General features: G+C 37.9%; 1 protein-coding gene across 1 annotated transcript in view; it reads right to left on the reverse strand.

The window, feature by feature from the left end:
• Positions 1 to 3,700: 3,700 nt before the first annotated feature.
• Positions 3,701 to 17,920, reverse strand: part of GAP43 (growth associated protein 43) — a 99,891-nt gene continuing 85,671 nt past the window's right edge. The window contains exon 3 of the mRNA XM_032299007.1: positions 3,701 to 4,387. Within this exon, the coding sequence (XP_032154898.1) occupies positions 4,299 to 4,387 (89 nt within the window). The 3' untranslated portion in view covers positions 3,701 to 4,298. The remainder of the gene's footprint in view (positions 4,388 to 17,920) is intronic.

Here is a 17,920-nt window from a genome sequence, read left to right on the forward strand (position 1 = left end):
ACTAGAATTGATTTAGAAAATTTAGGGAGGAATAAAGGGCATAGATACTTCAGGACTTATAAATATTGCTTTGTTTCTTATAAGAACCATTTACCTTCTAATAGAAGACATTTTAAAAACTGAAACTGGAAAGAAATTTGAAATGGATGTGCCAAATGTACACCTTTTCTTTATATACTATCACCATCAGCAGGTACAATGATTATAACTAATCAAGAATCTGGCAGCTGCCCTGTGTAGGAACTGTAAATTCAACGGAAATTTATAAGCTGAAAAAAATAGAATGGACTAGCTAAATACTTGGATTAAAATAAATCAACTAAACAAAAGCTTGGGGGTTCTCAGGAGTTGTAGACATCTCTATAACTTATTTATTTATTTATTTATTTTTTAAGAAAGAAAGAAGGAGAAAGAAAAAGAGGGAGAGAGAACAGGATTCTTGCTCTATTGCCCAGGCTGGAATGCAATCTTAAAAAGGTATTAAAAACCTCTTTTATGCCAATAATTGTACTTAACAACAGAGACAGGAAGGAATAAGGGAATAACAAACAAACAGCCAACCAATATTTCATTTAAGTCTGTGAGATGCTATGCAAATACTGAAGAGTAATTTACTTCCAATTATGTAGTCACTTTCAGAATAGGTGTAATATGATACTGAGAAAAATGTATGTTCTATAGACCTGGGGTGGAGAATTCTATATTCACTGAGTTTACTTATTCCAGGTCTAAATTCAAATCATAGATGTCCCTATTAATTTTCTATCTGATTGATCCATCGAATATTAACAATGTGATGTCAAAATCTCCCGCTATTATTACACGGGAGTCCAAATTTCTTTATAAATCAATAAGAACTTCTCTTATGTATCTGGGTACTCCTATATTGAGCACATATATATTTATGATCATTAACTCCTGTCATTGCATGATCCTTTTACCATTATATGTCCTTCTTTGTTTCTTTTGGTCTTTATTACTATTAAAGTCTATTTTGTTGTAGACAAAAGTTACAACTTCTGGTTTTTTTTTTTTCTCTCTCCATTTAATTGGTAAATCTTCCTCCATCCCTTTATTTTCAGTCTTTGTGTGTCTTGTGAGTTAGATTTGGATACAATGTACCAATAGATTTTAACTTTTTATTCAATTTTCCTGTCTGTGTCTTTAATTGGGGCATTGAATCCATTTAAATTTAGGATTAATATTAATATTTGTGAGTTCAATATTGTAATTTAGTGCTAGCTGGCTATTTCGCCCATTAGTTGATGTAAATTCTTCATTATGGAGATACTCTTTATGTTTTGGTAAATTTTGGGGATGACTGATACTGGTTGTTCTTTTCTGTTTGTAGTGCTTCTTCCAGAAGGTCTTGTAAGGCAGGCCTGGTGGTGATGAAATCTCTGAGAGCTTGTTTGTTCATGAAAAATTTTATTTTTCCTTCATTTATGAAGCTTAGTTTGGCTGGATATGAGATTCTGGGTTGAAAATTCTTTTCGTTGAGGATATTGAATATTGACCCCCACTCTCTTCTAGATCGTAGGGTTTCTGCTGAGAGGTCTGCTGTAAGTCTGATAGGCTTTCCTTTAAGGGTAACCTGACCTTTCTCTCTAGCTGCCCTCAGAATTTTCTCCTTTATTTCAACCCTACTGAATCTAGCGATTATGTGTCTTGGAGTTGCTCTACTTGAGGAGTATCTTTGTGGTGTTCTCTGGATTACCTGGAGTTGAGTATTGTCCTGCCTTATGAGGTTAGGAAAGTTTTCCTGAATAATATCCTGAAGAATATTTTCCAACTTGGATTCATTCTCTTCATGACATTCAGGTACACCTATCAGTCATAAATTAGGTCTTTTCACATAGTCCCATATTTCTTGGAGACTTTGCTCGTTCCTTTTTACTCTTTCTTCCCGAATCTTGTCTTCTCGTTTTGTATTATTAAATAGGTCTTCGACCTCTGATATCCTTTCTTCTGCTTGATCAATTCGACCGTTAAAACCTGTGCATACTTCGCGAAGTTCTTGTATTGTATTCTTCAGTTCCATTGATTCACTTACTTTCGTTTCTAAATTGTCTATTCTCATTAGCATTTCATCAAACCTTTTTTCAAAGTTCTTAGTTTCTTTACATTGGGTTAGAACATGTTCTTTTAGCCCACAAAGTTCCTTATTATCCACCTTCTGAAGCCTAAATCTGTTAATGTAACGCACTTGTTCTCCATCAGGCCTTGTTCCCTTGATGATGAGGAACTGGGATCCCCTGTAGAAGGGGAGGCATTCTGATTCTGGGTATTCTCAATCTTTTTACGGTGGTTTCTTCCCATCATTGTGAGTTTATCCACCTGTTGTCTTTGTGATTGCCAACTTTCAAATTAGGTCTCTGAGTGGACGTCAAACTTGTTGATTCCCAGCGCCGAAATCTGAGCAACCCACTGCACCGGCTAAAACAGTGGCACTAAGATTCGTGGTGCTTTTCTGCTCGAAATCTCCTGTCTGGCTTCCCTCTTGAATCTCTTTTTCAATCAGGTAAATGGGTGACTCTGCCTTCCCGGAGCTCCAAACGTCGATCAAAAGGGCACCCAGTCCCATTTACTCTGCATCGAGAACTGCTGAGCCGAAGCGCCGGCAAAACCGCCACGCTGGCCACAAGAGTTGCGCTGGTGACCCATGGGGCTCCTCCACTGGGAATCTCCTAGTCCGTGGGCAACAAAAATTCATCTGAAAGTGTGGCGTCCTCTCTTTCTGTGTGCCTTCTCTGGGAGATACAATCCTGAGCTGCTAGAAATTGGCCATCTTGGATTTCTCTCCCAACTAATTTGTTTTTTATAGACAGGGTCACCTTACGTTGCCTAGGCTGAACTTTAACTCCTGACCTCAAGCTATCTTCTCACCTCAGCCTCCCAAGTAGCTGGGACTATGGGTATATGCCACCTCACCCAGCTCCTCTTTGTAATGTTTACCCTAGCAAAACCGAGAATAAACTTTCATTGGATAAATTAACTTTTCCTGAATAATGAAAATACTTTTGAAGTTATTTTAGTAAGAGGGAGTCTTAATTAGTGTCTCTTTTGTTTTCTGTTTTTGCGTTTTTTTAGATGGTGTCTCGCTCTGTCACCCAGGCTGGAGTGCAATGGCGCAATCTAAGCCTCAGCCTCTCCAGTAGCTGGGATTACAGGTGCCTGCCATTACACCCGGCTAATTTTCTGTATTTTTTGTAGAGATGGGGTTTCACCATGTTGGCCAGGCTGGTCACGAATTACTGTCTCTTCTGGGCTGAATTGTGCCCTGCTCCCCAAATTTATATGTTGAAGTTTTCGGCTCCAGTACCTCAGAATGTGACCTTATTTAAATATGGGGTCGAGGCAATTAAGTTAAAGCGAGGTCATTAGGGTGGGCCTAATCCAGCATTACTAGTATCTTTATAAAATGAGGAAATCTGGACACAAAGACAGGCATAAAGGGAAGATGTGAAAAGGCACAGTGAAAAGATGGCCACCCACAAGCCAAGGAGACAGGCCTACAACAGATGTCTCCCTCGAGTGCTGGAGCTATTGCTCCTCCTCAGAGCCTTAGGCTTCATCTGTGTTTTCTTTATCAGGGTTGTTGGTGTCAAACTGAGAGAAGAAGAAATGATGAAATATTATAAGACCCTAGCCTGTCCAACCAACTAATGAGAAGGTGGAACAAACACACAGAGCCATTGGACCTTGATTACTCTCATGATTTATTAATATTCAGGTTGAAAAAGGAGCCTTAGAGCCGCAAGTTACGCTAATTGGCACATTTGCTTTATTTATTTATTTTTAAAACAAACTGGGATTTTTGAATTTTTTTCCTTTTTGTTCATTCCATCACATTGAAAAGGAAGAAAACAAAAATGGTTTTGAATTCACTCAATATTTTGGACTCCTCAGATGAACAGAACATTGCACACACACTTGGAACAGAGAGAGAGAGGAAAGTGGACTCCCACAGGGCCACACGCACCAGATCAAAAAACTTGGATACAGTGCAAGAATTTCCCAAATGATTGAATCATCATTACCAAAAACTCGCCATAACAACACCAAGAAACAAAAAATGTTTAAGCCACACTGTTTGACTTGGGATCTTTCCTGCTTTTTTTTTTTTTTTTTTTTTTAATGTTTGCCACACAGAGAGAAAGAGGGCTAGTGGGTGGGAAAGGACAGCCTCACAGATGTGAGCAGGACAGGAGGGGCTTCAGAGTGGAGCTGAGAAGAGGGTGGGAAGAGACAGGGCTCAGGAGAGGGGAGGGGGATGTGGAAAGCCATTTCTTAAGAGTTCAGGCATGTTCTTGGTCAGCCTCGGGTTCCTCTTCTTTACCCTCGTCCTGCCGGGCACTTTCCTTAGGTTTGGTTTCATCTACAGCTTCTGAGAAACAAAACAAGATGGAGGGTGGGGGGGGTGGGGGGAAGGAGAGTTAGTATTTTGCCTTATCTGCTCATACAATGGTGCAATGCATTTTTTTCTTTGTATGTCATTACATAAGAGCATTAAGATTAAAAGAGATTATTATTACCCCAGTTAATATAAGTTCCAAGTTCAGAAGGGTTTACCTCAAGGAAGCTGTTCAGTGGCACCTATAGAACTTAGGAGCAAACGTATGTGATTGACAAGGAGTCCACTTAACAGAAGTTACTGTGGTGTTTAATCTCTCAGCCTTGCAATCAAGGTATCCACATACAGGATCTTTACATAGGGAATCAACAATAATCTTGCATTTCTGTTCTATTAGTGTCAGAAGAATTGTAGCAGATAATTTATGTGGACCATCAAGTGTCCATTCCAAATTTCTTACCACTTGTTTCTAGTACTGGAAAGTAAAATAGTTGAATTCTCAGCTCCTGTGGGACAGTGCTGGTCAATTAGACAGAGATAGAAGTCCTTAGAGAGGGCAGAGTTGGGTTTTGCCCTTTACATTCTCCTGTTCCTGATGACTTGGATCTCAAATAATACATGGCACTGTAGCAGCTGTCTTGTGACCATGAAGACAAAAACTATACACTAAGGATGGTGGGACAAAAAGGAAAAATCATCACTGAGTGACTGTAGCACTCCTAGATACCTTTCCCTCAGAGACAAGTCACTAGCTTTTTTAAAGCACTGTAATGTACTAGTTTTCAGTTTCTTGCAGCCAAGCACATTCCAACTGAATACACTTATCCATAGGGAAAGTACTACTTTGCTTAACAAGGAGGATATCATGTCTTTTTGAAGAATAATTTTCCCTTGGTTTCCTGACAGAATTCAATCAACTGATTTTATGCTACATGATAGTTTACTAATATGCCAGCTTGTGGAAAAAGAATTCAATTGCTCTGAAATAACTCGTGTTGCTGAACAATCAACACCCTGTGTCAGGGTCCCCCAAGATCACTCCTAGGTTCAGTGATTTGCTAGGAGGACTCATGGGACTCAGCATTCAGTCTACTTCATAGCTAAAATCAGTGAAAGAACATACATCAAAGTAAGCAAAGCAAAAAGTTGCATTTGGGGCGAAGTTTGGAGGAAACCAAACATGTTTCTAAGAGTCTTCTCCCCATGGAGTCACCCAGGATGTGCTTAAATCTTTCAACAACAAATTACCGTAACACATGGAAGATGTCTTCTATTAGGGAAGTTTACCTGAGTTTGCATTGGTAGTTGATCATGTAGGCACCCTCTACCTAGAAGATACAAAATCCAGACTCCCAGAAGGAAAACAGATGTTCAGCCTAAACCACATCGTCTGTACAACGATTTTAGGCACCTGGAACCACTCTTATCAGTTAAGGAATGAGAGTCTTCTCAAAATCCAAGTTCCCAGATGCCAGCCAGTGGGAATGAGAGTCTTCTCAAAATCCAAGTTCCCAGATGCCAGCCTGTTTTATAAACAGGCCTTTCTAAGGACGGAAGTTCCAGGCCTACTAAATCAACTGTTTTTTTGTTTTTTCTCAACCCCTGCTATCAACAATGCCTGTGTCTTAAAATGAAGCTATTGTTATTGCTTGTCCTCTTAACACCTACTAGGTGGTTATTATTCTTGGAAAGGTAAACTGGAGTCAATGGAATTTTGTTAGGCTAACAAATTTGTATTTAATTTGAAGATAACAGACATACTTTGAAAGCACTTGAGCGAGGAACATATTACCGCTATGTTTTGAGGAGATTAAACTAGGAATACCAAATAAAATGGATTTGCTCTACACAGATGTTGAGATTAGAGAAATGGGGTCATTAAGGAGATCATTAAAAGAACTCATCGCTGGGTGCAGTGGCTCATGCCTATAATCCCAGCACTTTGAGAGGCTGAAGTGGGTAGATCACGAGGTCAGGAGTTCAAAACCAGCCTGACTAACATGATGAAACCCCATTTCTACTAAAAATACAAAAATTAGCCAGGCGTGGTGGCGTGTGCCTGTAATCCCAGCTACTCAGGAGGCTGAAGCAGGAGAATCACTTGAACCCATGAGGGGGAGGTTGCAGTGAGTCAAGATCACGCCACTGCACTCCAGCCTAGGCAACAAAGCCAGACTCCATCTCAAAAAAAATAAAAAAGAACTCATCAAAATGTATGTCTCTTTTAATTCAGCAAGCTACATATTTACATTCAGTCAAAGCTGAACATTGATACCCACCATTATTAAACACATTTCTGGAATTTCTTCTCTGAAACCCCTAACCAAAAACATTCTTTTAAAGCTCTTCAGTAGCAGAAAATGCTTATTTTTTGAAAGTAGTTTAGGTTTTTAGAATCTAACTAGACTAGTCTGGTAAATTAAAGTAAGAAGCTACTATGGGTAATTTTACTTTATAATACTCACTTTTGACCAAGGTTTTAAAGTCTGACTTATGTTGTAAGGTTCATAACTCACTATAAGCTATTCTTAAAATATAGTTATTCTAGTGATACTGCCTACTACTACTCATAAGGTTTTTTTTTAAGGCTGTAGCTTTCCAAGGTGGCTATTATTACCTCTTGAACAACAGTGCAACTATTCAAGTTTTGCTTGAAACTAACTCAATTCCGATCATTATAATACTCTATGTATCAGCAGTATTCCTCAGGAATTATAAAAATTTTGGTGTGCTAATGAGTTATTTAATTTTCTACCAGAAGAAAGATTACAGATTTATTTCAGTGAAGTCATTCAAAAAAAAAAATCAAAAATTATTCTGGAGAGTTTGCTTATTTCCCTAACCCTGCTCAAACCTTTGTATATTTTAAGTATGCCCAAGGTGGTTTCCCATCTTTATCAGTTACCAGAAGCAATGTTTTTAGCACCCTTATCAAACTGCAAGAGAAACGTAATACTGATTTACCCAACCCAAAAACATACAGAAAGACAGTAGTTATAGAAGCAACAGAAAACTTCAAATCTCTCCTACCAAAATAAAGGCAAAGGAGTTATTATTATATATAATTTGAGGGAAATTCAGAAATGAGAGAAAAGGGAAGTGGACTGACAAAGGTGAGAATTGCATGTTCGTTGAATAAAGGGAACAAAACTCAAAAAAGCAGAAATGAAAACTTGAAACTTCAGATGGTTCTGAGATGCAGCCGCACTTTCTGGCCCTTGTTGGAATACAATCAAGTTAAATCCTCCCAAATTCTCCCACTTTCTCTTGTCATCCACTGCCTCGTCCTAAGATGAAAGATGAAATTTGGCAAAATCTGTTTATTATGACAGGAAATTATTGCTGTCTGTTCCCTATTAATAGAGCTTCAATATATATTCATTTTCTCAAATGTTTGAGGTATTTCAAATGTACGTTATTATTTATTTCTGCAATAAATTGTTACTGGACACCTGCACTGTGCCAGGCATTCTTCTAGGTACTGAGAAAAAAAATAGCAAAACCCTTGCTCCCCTTAAAGCCTTTCACAATATACCTTTAAAAGACAAGAATGTTAGAAATGAGTGGACTCCTTAAGATCACCCAGTCACTAAACCGTAAACTCTTCAAGGGTAACAGCCGTACCTACTTCAGCTCAACTTTAAATCCCATGTCTAGCACAGAACCTAATTCAGGAAAGACCCCGGTCAATATTTGTTAGGTGAAAGAATGACTTGACAGCCTCATTTTACAGCTGATGAGACTGCAATGTAGCTGCATAAAGGATCTTTCCCTAAATCATATTGTTTGCTTATGACCAAGCCAGAACTGAAACTTAGATCTATTTGTTTAGGTTTTCTGATTGTATCAGGTGGCCAAACTCATTTTATCAGTTGAGCACTAGAAATTAAGTAGCTAGAGTCCACAGGCTTTTAGTGACTTAAAAAAACTTGAGATTAAAAATTGTTGGCTCCAAAGTATAGAATAAAAACCATGAAATTAGAAGTGATGAAGTTCAATTAGATGGCTAAAAAAGGAAATGTCAGTTAGCTGGAACATATAAAACTGTACATATATATATATATATATATATGTCTGAGATTAATTTTTATTTGATATTATTGAATATTAAGCAAAATGCTTTAAGTGAAGGGATAATTAGTTGGCAGAAAAAAAGTGTGTCAAGTCAATGAATACAGTGACAGTTTTATAGGCCACCAAGAAATTATGGGGAGGAAAACAAAATATGGACCGAGGAAACAATGTAAAATATCAATCTTTAACAACCTCCAAAGTGAGATAAGCTAAAAACTCATGATAACTTTAAAAAAAATTCTATATCCAAATTAAAGAAACAATAGTCAGATGTGAACCACAGGCCTGCTCCAGCTAGTTCTACTTTGGTAGGAGACTGCACGTGAGTTTGGGAAAGGTTTTAACCTCTGACAAAGAAGAACTTAGAATCCAAGTTTTATATAAATGGGTCTATTTAAGCCTGAATGCTAGAGGGAACATCTTGATATTGCTAGCTTATTCTCCCACTAATGTCAACCCTTGATAAGTCATTGTAGTGATAAATCATGTTGACCATTTGCTTTATATCTACATTTTCTTACCTGTTCTATTCAACCACTTAAAAAAAAAAACTGCCTGGAAAGAATTATTAATTATGACTTGCCTGGTCCTTTGTATAAAGTATTTAGCTATAGCCAACATTTTCAAGCTCTTGCTATGTGCTCAGACCAGTGCTAAGTATACTTGTATCATTGCATTTAATTATCACATCTACCTTAATCACCCCATTTCACAGCTGGAAAAACCGAGACACAGGGAGATTGAATAGTTTATCTAAGGCCACACTGTAAATTCCAGTCTAGGACAGAGTTATCTCAGTACCTCTTACTTTAATTGCTTTCCCTGGTTTTGCCTTTGCCTAAAAAGAATGGGTGAGTTCAGGGTGATAACTAAGGCAGGGAGTCCAGTCCACAGGTATGTAGGCCTAAAGCCTACAACATTTAAAAACTGTCCCATTAAAAGCAGCTAAAAATGAAGGGAAGAATCCTGATTAGTCTTCCGTAATATAAAATCTGGCCTTGGCACTTTCCAGCACTGATTACATGATTTGTTAATGCTAGAGATGAGTTAATATGCAATCTTTAGTATTTTGTGCAAAATCTTTGATCATCATAGTGAGTGTCAGAGACAAATGAATGGCTGAGGCCAGCCGATCACTCCAATTACCATGATCCAATAAGAGTAAACAATCACAGTCCTCATCTGGCAGATCAACCTCCCTCTGAGACAGTTATTAGTTAAGAAGAGGCTATAGAGGCTAAAAGATTGAAGTGTGATTTTTCAACACCAAGTGGCATTTAACAAGTGAGTAGAAGCAATGACCTGGGGCTGGCCAATGAAGAAAGCCTGGAAGTGCTAGTGTGGCTGCTGAAATCAAGCAAGGTAAAGCATAGAATATGTTTGATCTTTTTCAGTTTGCCTCTGAACAGTATTTTTACTTTTATTCAACATGAAAACTTAATATTAGTATTGTTATTTTGTTTAAGACATTACAGGAAAAACAAAATTAAATGAGCCACAGTATTATGGTCTAAATGCTTCTGTTCCTTCAAAATTCATATGCTGAAATTCTAACCCCCTAAGGTGATGGCATTAGGAGCAGGAATCGTCGGGAGGTGGTTAAATCATGAGGGTAGAGCACTCATGATTGGGATTAGTGTCTTTATGAAACAGACAACAGAGAGCTAGCTAGTCTCTTCCACTATGTGAGGACACAGCAAGGTACTGAGAAAGCTGGCCCTTCCCAGACACTGAATTTGTCTGTTGTTTATAAGCCACTTAGTTTACGGTATTTTATTATAACAGCCAAAGACACTCGGGCTCTGTGTGTGTGCATGTGTGTGTGTGTTTGTGTGTGTGTGTGCACGCATGTATGTATGTAGTGACCAATGAATGATTTTCCTAAGACTATCACTATTATCTACCAGTGATGGCTTCTCCCCAAATCCGTCTTTACCAGGGAAAAATCAATCCCCCAAATCCAATTCTATTATAAAACAGAATGTGTCTAAAACAAAAACTGATGATATGTTTTAGTTTTAGGTTTAGTTATAGTAATTTAGGCTTTTTTTCCTTTAGGGGAAAAAAGTTTTTTTAAGACATAAATTTTTCAAATGGGACATGGTTATATGTTCAGGAGTAAACAACTTTATTTATATGAGAGGCTTAAGCTGAGGCTCAAAAACTTGATTAAGTTATTTGATTTACCCTCTCGATGTGCCACGTTTTAGTCTCAAAAATCATATTCAGTCATTTGGACAGATAATGTTAGAATCTGATAGAAAGCTGTAACCTGCCCATGCCATGGCATTTTAGCCTTGACAAAAACATTGCTCCTCAAAGCCCAAAGACTGCTTAGAGATTATCACGTTCACTGGCAGCCTCCATGAATGTTGTCATTTCTGTGTTAACTTAAAAAGAGAAAGTTAACATCATCAGTAGTAAATTCATACATTCTTGATGTGTCCTAGTTCAAGGATCTTTCAAAAGGAAGGAAAAAAATGTGTTCATTTATTCATTGATATAATTCACTGGATGCAGTGAAAGGAATTGAGTCTTACTATGTCGACACACTGTTCCACGAACTGCAAATATAGCAGTGGTGTCATAACAATGAAAATGCAAAACAAAAACCTCTATGTACTTCCAATTTATATGCTAGCAAATTACTGTAATAATGTGTTGCTTATTGGAGAAAGAGTGATGAAGCAAAGAGTAGCTAGACAAGAAGCACTCAGCCCTAAGAGGCATAATTCGTCCTGGGTCAGTTCTCTCGGATTTGCAAAGCTGACAAACTTGAATGAATCTCAAAAGTTTGGAAAAATGAAAAACCATAGTAGTTTCCATATTCTTGATCCATAACCACAATTCCTAAGAAAGATCAAAACCACACTAAGACAGCAATAAAGATCTAAGTTATCTCTGCATGTATTTGCAACAACGCAATGGTAGCTTTAAAAGACTCAGATTAGGGTGGACAATTTCACAATAGTCCTTGAAAGATGTATGCCAAACTTGCTCTCTGATTCTTGCTAAAATGGAGTCTGGAAGCAGTTTTTGCCTTTATGCACTCCATTCATTTCCTCGAAAGGGTGAGAATAGCATGTCTGTGCTTTCTGTTGGTGAGCAAATACCAGGAGCATATGCAGCAGCGGCTGCTTGTGCGCTCAGCCTGGTTGCAATGCTGCTGGAGGGATGGCGATGTTCCCAGCTGCCATTGCCTATGCTCAGCTCTAATGGCCCTGTTTTCTGGCTCCAGTCCAGGCCCCTCCACAGCCCTACATTACTGAAATTAGGTTGAGTGGATTTCTGAGTAAAACATTACCTCTTGGGACCTGCCCAGCTCTCCCCAGCCTTGTCAACATTGATTAAATAGAAGCTGCTATCATCCTGGGGCCATGCCCACAATTACTCTACCAATCACCAATGGGCTGGGTGTTTGCTTCCTTTCTCTTTTTATTTTCATCTTTCTTGAATATTAAGCATCATCACCTCAAACGCTCAAAGGAAAGTAATAATAATAATTAAAAAAAAAAAACCCTTTGGCAGCTAACTCACACATGGTCCTTTTGTTGCTCACAGTCTTTTTCTTTAGCTATATACCAGATGTCCATCTAAAGACTAGATCATGGCTTTCCGTGGTCACTGTGATCCACATTTTGTTAATTTCATCACCACGTTTCACATTTTAAGCTTCTTCTAAAACACTGAGCCAGTATATTTCATTTTGATGTGAGGAGAATTATGCAAATAACACCTATGCCCCCATTCCTTCCTTATTTTCAAAGCATCTGAAAGAGAGAATGACCCCTTTGCTAATAACACTATATACTTAAGGATTTCAAAGAGTAACCAAGAAGAAAAATCAGACAGCACGATGGGGTCCCAGCGACACATGGCTAGTTTTCCCCTCAAGTTTAGGCCTAAGACCAAGCTGATTCCTATTCTATCCTTGACTCTGCCACTAACTAGTCAAATGACCTCAGAAAAGATGCTTTTCCTTTCTTTACCTCAGTTTCCCAGTCTACAGATGATGTGCATATAACGCCTGCCCTACCCTATCGTAAGTTGTTTGGAGTTTGACGGGAGGTATTTGAAAGCGCTTTATAAACTTTAAAGTGAAAAATATAGTTCGTCAGGATAGTAATCCAATTTACGGGGGTGTGAGGTTTTCTGAATTTTAATTCAAACTTCAGGAAATGAAGGATTTGGGAAATCCACTCAATTTAATTCTAGCTGCCAAGTTTAATAATCTCATCCCAAGAGGAAAAAAGCAGTTCCTTCTCTACCCCCCAAAAAACTTATTTCCCGGACAGATGACTAAGGAACCTTCTCCCCTAGAATATTTCTGTAAAGTCTGACTCTGATGAGAAAATAAGGATATGAGTGACTAATTAATTAAAAAGCACTACTCAGAAAATAAAGATATGAGTGACTATTAATTAAAGACAGCTACTCTTATAAAAGCTAGGACAGGCCAGGCGCGGTGGCTCACGCCTATAATCCTAGCACTTTGGGAGGCCGAGGCGGGTGGATCACGAGGTCAAGAGATCGAGACCATCCTGGCCAACAGATCGAGACCATCCTGGTCAACAAGGTGAAACCTCGTCTCTACTAAAAATACAAAAATTAGCTGGGCATGATGGTGCGTGCCTGTAGTCCCAGCTACTTGGGAGGCTGAGGCAGGAGAATTGCTTGAACCCAGGAGGCGGAGGTTGCGGTGAGCCGAGATCATGACATTGCACTCCAGTCTGGGCAACAACAGCAAAACTCCATCTCAAAAAAAAAAAAAAAAGCTAGGACAGAATATAGTATTTCTAACCTATAGAACAAAAGACAGTGTTTTTATCTGAATGGAGAAAAAACCCAGAGACATTTTTCAAAAATTAAAACTAAAGCCAAAGAAGGTACAAATTGACTAGCCTTGAAAACTTCTTAAAACATTATTTATAAAGAATGTCTACCAAATCATCAAAAATTAGTGTTCTATCTTCTTCCCCAGATGCAGAAACATCAATAATTATAATTTACCTGGCTTCCCTACTTGCCCTCAATAATTTTTGGAATAAGATGAAGAAAATATATTAAGTTAAATGATGTTAACTTTATTTCTTACCATTATTACAATGAATAAGTCAACTTCTAAAAGTTAAAAATTAAAGCAGAATTTAGGGGTATTCTCACTTTAGTGTAACACTCAGATAAAGTCACTCCCTAATCCCTGCTCCCAGCTAAATTACGTGCTGAGCTAGCAGTTGAATCTGTAGGTCTACTGAGGCATTGCTTCAGCTTGTTTGGGATTAGGGGGGAAGGAGTAGAATACAGAGTCAGCCTAAAGGTAAACACTGGTGGCCCTATGGCACTGAGAAATTATGAGAAATGCCATGTCGGGAATAGAAAAGTAATGTGATAATGCGTGTTGTTAACTAATAGTTATGATTAGAAACCTTTTAACCTATGAATTTTGGTTTTCCTCCTTTCCGTAGGATTATATGTGTATGTATGTGCACGTGTGTCTCTGTGTGTATGTATTTAGAACTTAAAAATCCTATGTGCAACCAAACTTTATCATAGGCTTCTAAAGACTTAAGTTTCAGGAGTTCTGTTCTCTTAGCATTTTCAAATTCTTATCAACTTGCCATAAAATGATTGCAAGTGGTCATTATCACAGTTGCAGTGCTAGCTCACAGCACTTTGCCTTCAAATAATTTCCTGAATTCTTTTTGAAATAAGGACTATTCTATTCTCCCAGGGGAATTCCAAATACATGCGTGCGCGCGCACACGCACACACACACACACACACACACACACACACACACACACACACAAAATGATGAAGAATTTATAGTTTTAAGAACTTTGACATATTAGAACCACGGAATCCTAAATCGTGAAAAACCGTAAGAGATACTTTAACTAACATCCAATTTTTTTGATAAGAAAATTGAAGCTGTAAGAGATTAGGTAATTTCTCTATGGTCATAAAATTGAAAAGGCAGCATCGAAATCCAGGACTCTTGACTCACAACATAGTACTCTTTCTTTTATCTTATGATACTTTTCTAGGAGACAGGTGCAGATGACATTCAAAACCCAAAAACGTGCTTTATTTTTATGCCTTGACAGACTGGATTCACTGAGACAATGAAGCTGATAGTTTGCTTTAATTATTTTACCAAATGTAAGAATGGAAAATAAGGAAACAAACAAACAAACAAAAAAAAAAACAAGACAAAACAAAACAGAGGCTTTATGTTCTTAAATAATTTGAGTGTACACAAATCACAAAACCTAGGTTTTATTAAGGGAAGTTTCATTTTTTAACAGAATTTCATTATTAACTACTTTTTTGCCTAGTTTTCACTATGAAGGGACATTAAATAATGAAAATTTTTGCTATGAACTATAACCATGGACAAAAGCAAGAGGCTGAAGAGCTAATTGGTCTCAATAAAAAGAGTTTATGGATCCTAAAAATTTGATTCAAAACAACTTTTTTTTTGAGACAGAGTTCGCTCTGTCTCCCAGGCTGGAGTGCAGTGGCATGATCTCAGCTCACTGCAACCTCCACCTCCTGGGTTCAAGCAATTCTCCTGCCTCAGCCTCCTAGCTGGGACTACAGGTGCCCGCCACCACACCAGGCTAATAATTTTTATATTTTTAGTAGAGATGGAGTTTCACCATATTGGCCAGGCTGGTCTTGAACTCCTGACCTTGTGATCCACCCACCTCAACTTCCCAAAGTTCTGGGATTAAAGTAAGCCACCACAGCCGGCTGTTTCAAAACAATTTTTAATGGAATTTTTTTAAGATTTCAACCGAACCAAATTATAAAACAAAGACCAGAATAAGCAGACCCATCTGACTGAAATTCAACTACAGAAGTACTTTTTCATACTGATCAATGAATCAGAAAAAGATTGTGTCTCCCTCTTTAAATACTCTACAAATCAGTTTTAATCAGCTTTAAAATCAACATATACATTTTAACTATTTTAGTTAAAAAGTCTAAATTATCTCCAAACAAAATTTGAATTTAACATTTATTGCACTCAGTTCAAAATTCTCAATTGTCACAGTAAAAGCTAGGTCAAGGTATAGCCTATAATATTTACAGGAGAAAAAAAGAGTAGGTGGATAATTTTTCTAGGTTGACTTAGAATGTGATTTCCTAGAAAGCAAACTTTTGGGATACTTTCATTTTATATGGTAACTGTAAGTTATCTACATTGCTTGGCACATTATAGGGAATCAGCATTTTAAACTGTAGTTCTCAAACCATACACATGAATCCGTGGGAGCCACAGTGAACTCACAGGAGTGCCAATATATATTTTTTAATTTGAGGGAAACTATGTGTTGGATACTGTGCGATATACTATTATTAAGCTCTTTGAACCTAACTACCTAATAAGTAGAGGTTTAGGGGTGCCATGAAAATGTTGTTGAGCCGTAAACTGAATACGGTTGAAAATGTCTGTTTAAAATTAACATTAAAATCAATTGTGCATATATATATATATATTCATGTACACTTGCAAAATGCAGTAAAAACTGAGAATTGTTTGAGATTTTAATCTGCTATAAAGAACAGTGATAATATAACTGATTATTCAGTAATACCTTTTTTCATATTAGCATTTTGAAAAGTTACTTAGTCAATGTTTGTATATCGCCTTGAAATGAAAAAGTGCTTTGTGATTTGGTTCATTAGGATATATTCTTTGACATAGGACTTAGAGTGAAATAAGCAAATTTATGTTATTGTTTTAGAACATGATCAATTTACCAACCTTTAATTCTAGGAGGTCAATGTTAATTGTATGTACTTAAATGTGTTCAACTCTCAAAAGAAGTTTACAACAAACACATCAGTAATTTCAACTCTACATCTCCCTGTTTCACTCCACAGGATCACAGCTGAGAAGAATCCCAGCTAGGTGAAAATCTGAGCTGGGATTTCAGCCTCCAGCCTTCACAAACTCAATTGCCTAAAAAGGCCAGGCAAACAACATTAATGTGAAAATCTGGCCAAGGGTAAAATTGGCAGTGGGGTCTGTGGGGAACTGGAGAGTGCAGATTTTGCCTAAAGGCATTTAAAAATGCTAAAGAACTCTCCCTGGAAAAAGAAGAGAAGGCAGGGTGTCTGGAGTAAGACATGTAAATTTGTGGACTCTGACTTAAAATGAGAGAGGTTTCCTTTAGTCAAAATAAAAGGCAATCTCCTACTTGCCTACAAGACATAACTGCAAATCTGGGGTTCTGAATGACAGTACTGCTTTTTCTATTTTACTAAATTTAAACTACCCACATTTAATATTTTTTAGTGAAGTAAAAATAAATAATACCTATTTCCGATTTTTTAAATGTCACACCAAAGCAAAAAGAGATAGCAAAATAAAAATAAATAAAATAAAAAGCAAGTTCTCAATATTATCTGTTCCCTCACTTGCCGCTCAAATATTCTCTACAACTCTACATCCCTCCACATGCCTTTCAGATGTCTTACATTTCTTGTAGTAGATGCTGTTGGTGCCCCTCTCAGATCTTCTTTACCAGGTCCATGCTCCCATCCCCCAGCTGCTGTAGGTGTTGGCTGCTAACAGCCCACACCTGCCACTTGGGTAGGGGATATAAAATAGAAGCCATCTCAACCAAAGGTTCCTGAGGCGTCAGTCCCCTCTAGCTACCTTGACTCCAGTCTGGCACTCTTGCTTTTGGACAAAGCCACCTCTGTGGTACAATTTGTGCTTCAGAGCTCTCTATTGGATCAGGCTGAGACCACGCTTCCCCCGAACTCTCATCTTTGCCTGGTTTCTTCCTCTGCCCTATCCTCTTTTCTCACTCTCTTATAGGTTTCCACCAATAAATTATATGCACAAGAGTTCCCTTCTTGTGCTCTGATTCTGGAGATTTGGACCAAAGATATCTCTTTAACCAAAAATTAAAAACTGGTGGTGGGAGGCAGACCAGCCAATGATTTCAGTGAAGTATATAGTAAATCTTCAAGGTTGACTCATTTGGATTTACTACTTATAATTCCTATGACCAGGCTCAACTACGTTTTCAACCTCCAAACCTACAGCAAACAGAATTCAGAACTCCGTTCTTATATGGAAATTATATCCTTTGTATTATATCATAGTTTGTGGTATCTTTTTAGTCTTCTTCAGTTGACTGTGAACTGACTTATCAAAAGAAAAGTATACATTTGTTGGTATTTTAACTCTACAAAGGCAGAGATTTTTTTTTTTTTTTTTTTTTTGCTGGAGACAGAGTTTTTTGCTCTTGTTGCCCAGGCTGGAGTGCAATGGCATGATCTCAGCTCACTGCAACCTCTGCCTCCCAGGTTCAAGCAATTCTCCTGCTTAAAGCCTCCCGAGCAGCTGGGATTACAGGAATGCGCCACCATGCCCAGCTAATTTTGTAGTTTTAGTAGAGACAGGGTTTCACCATGTTGGTCAGGCTGGTCTCGAACTCCCGACCTCAGGTGATCCACTCGCCTCAGCCT

This window comes from Sapajus apella, unplaced genomic scaffold, assembly GCF_009761245.1.
Source record: "Sapajus apella isolate SASKATOON/1434 unplaced genomic scaffold, GSC_monkey_1.0 scaffold40, whole genome shotgun sequence".
NCBI lineage: Eukaryota > Metazoa > Chordata > Mammalia > Primates > Cebidae > Sapajus > Sapajus apella.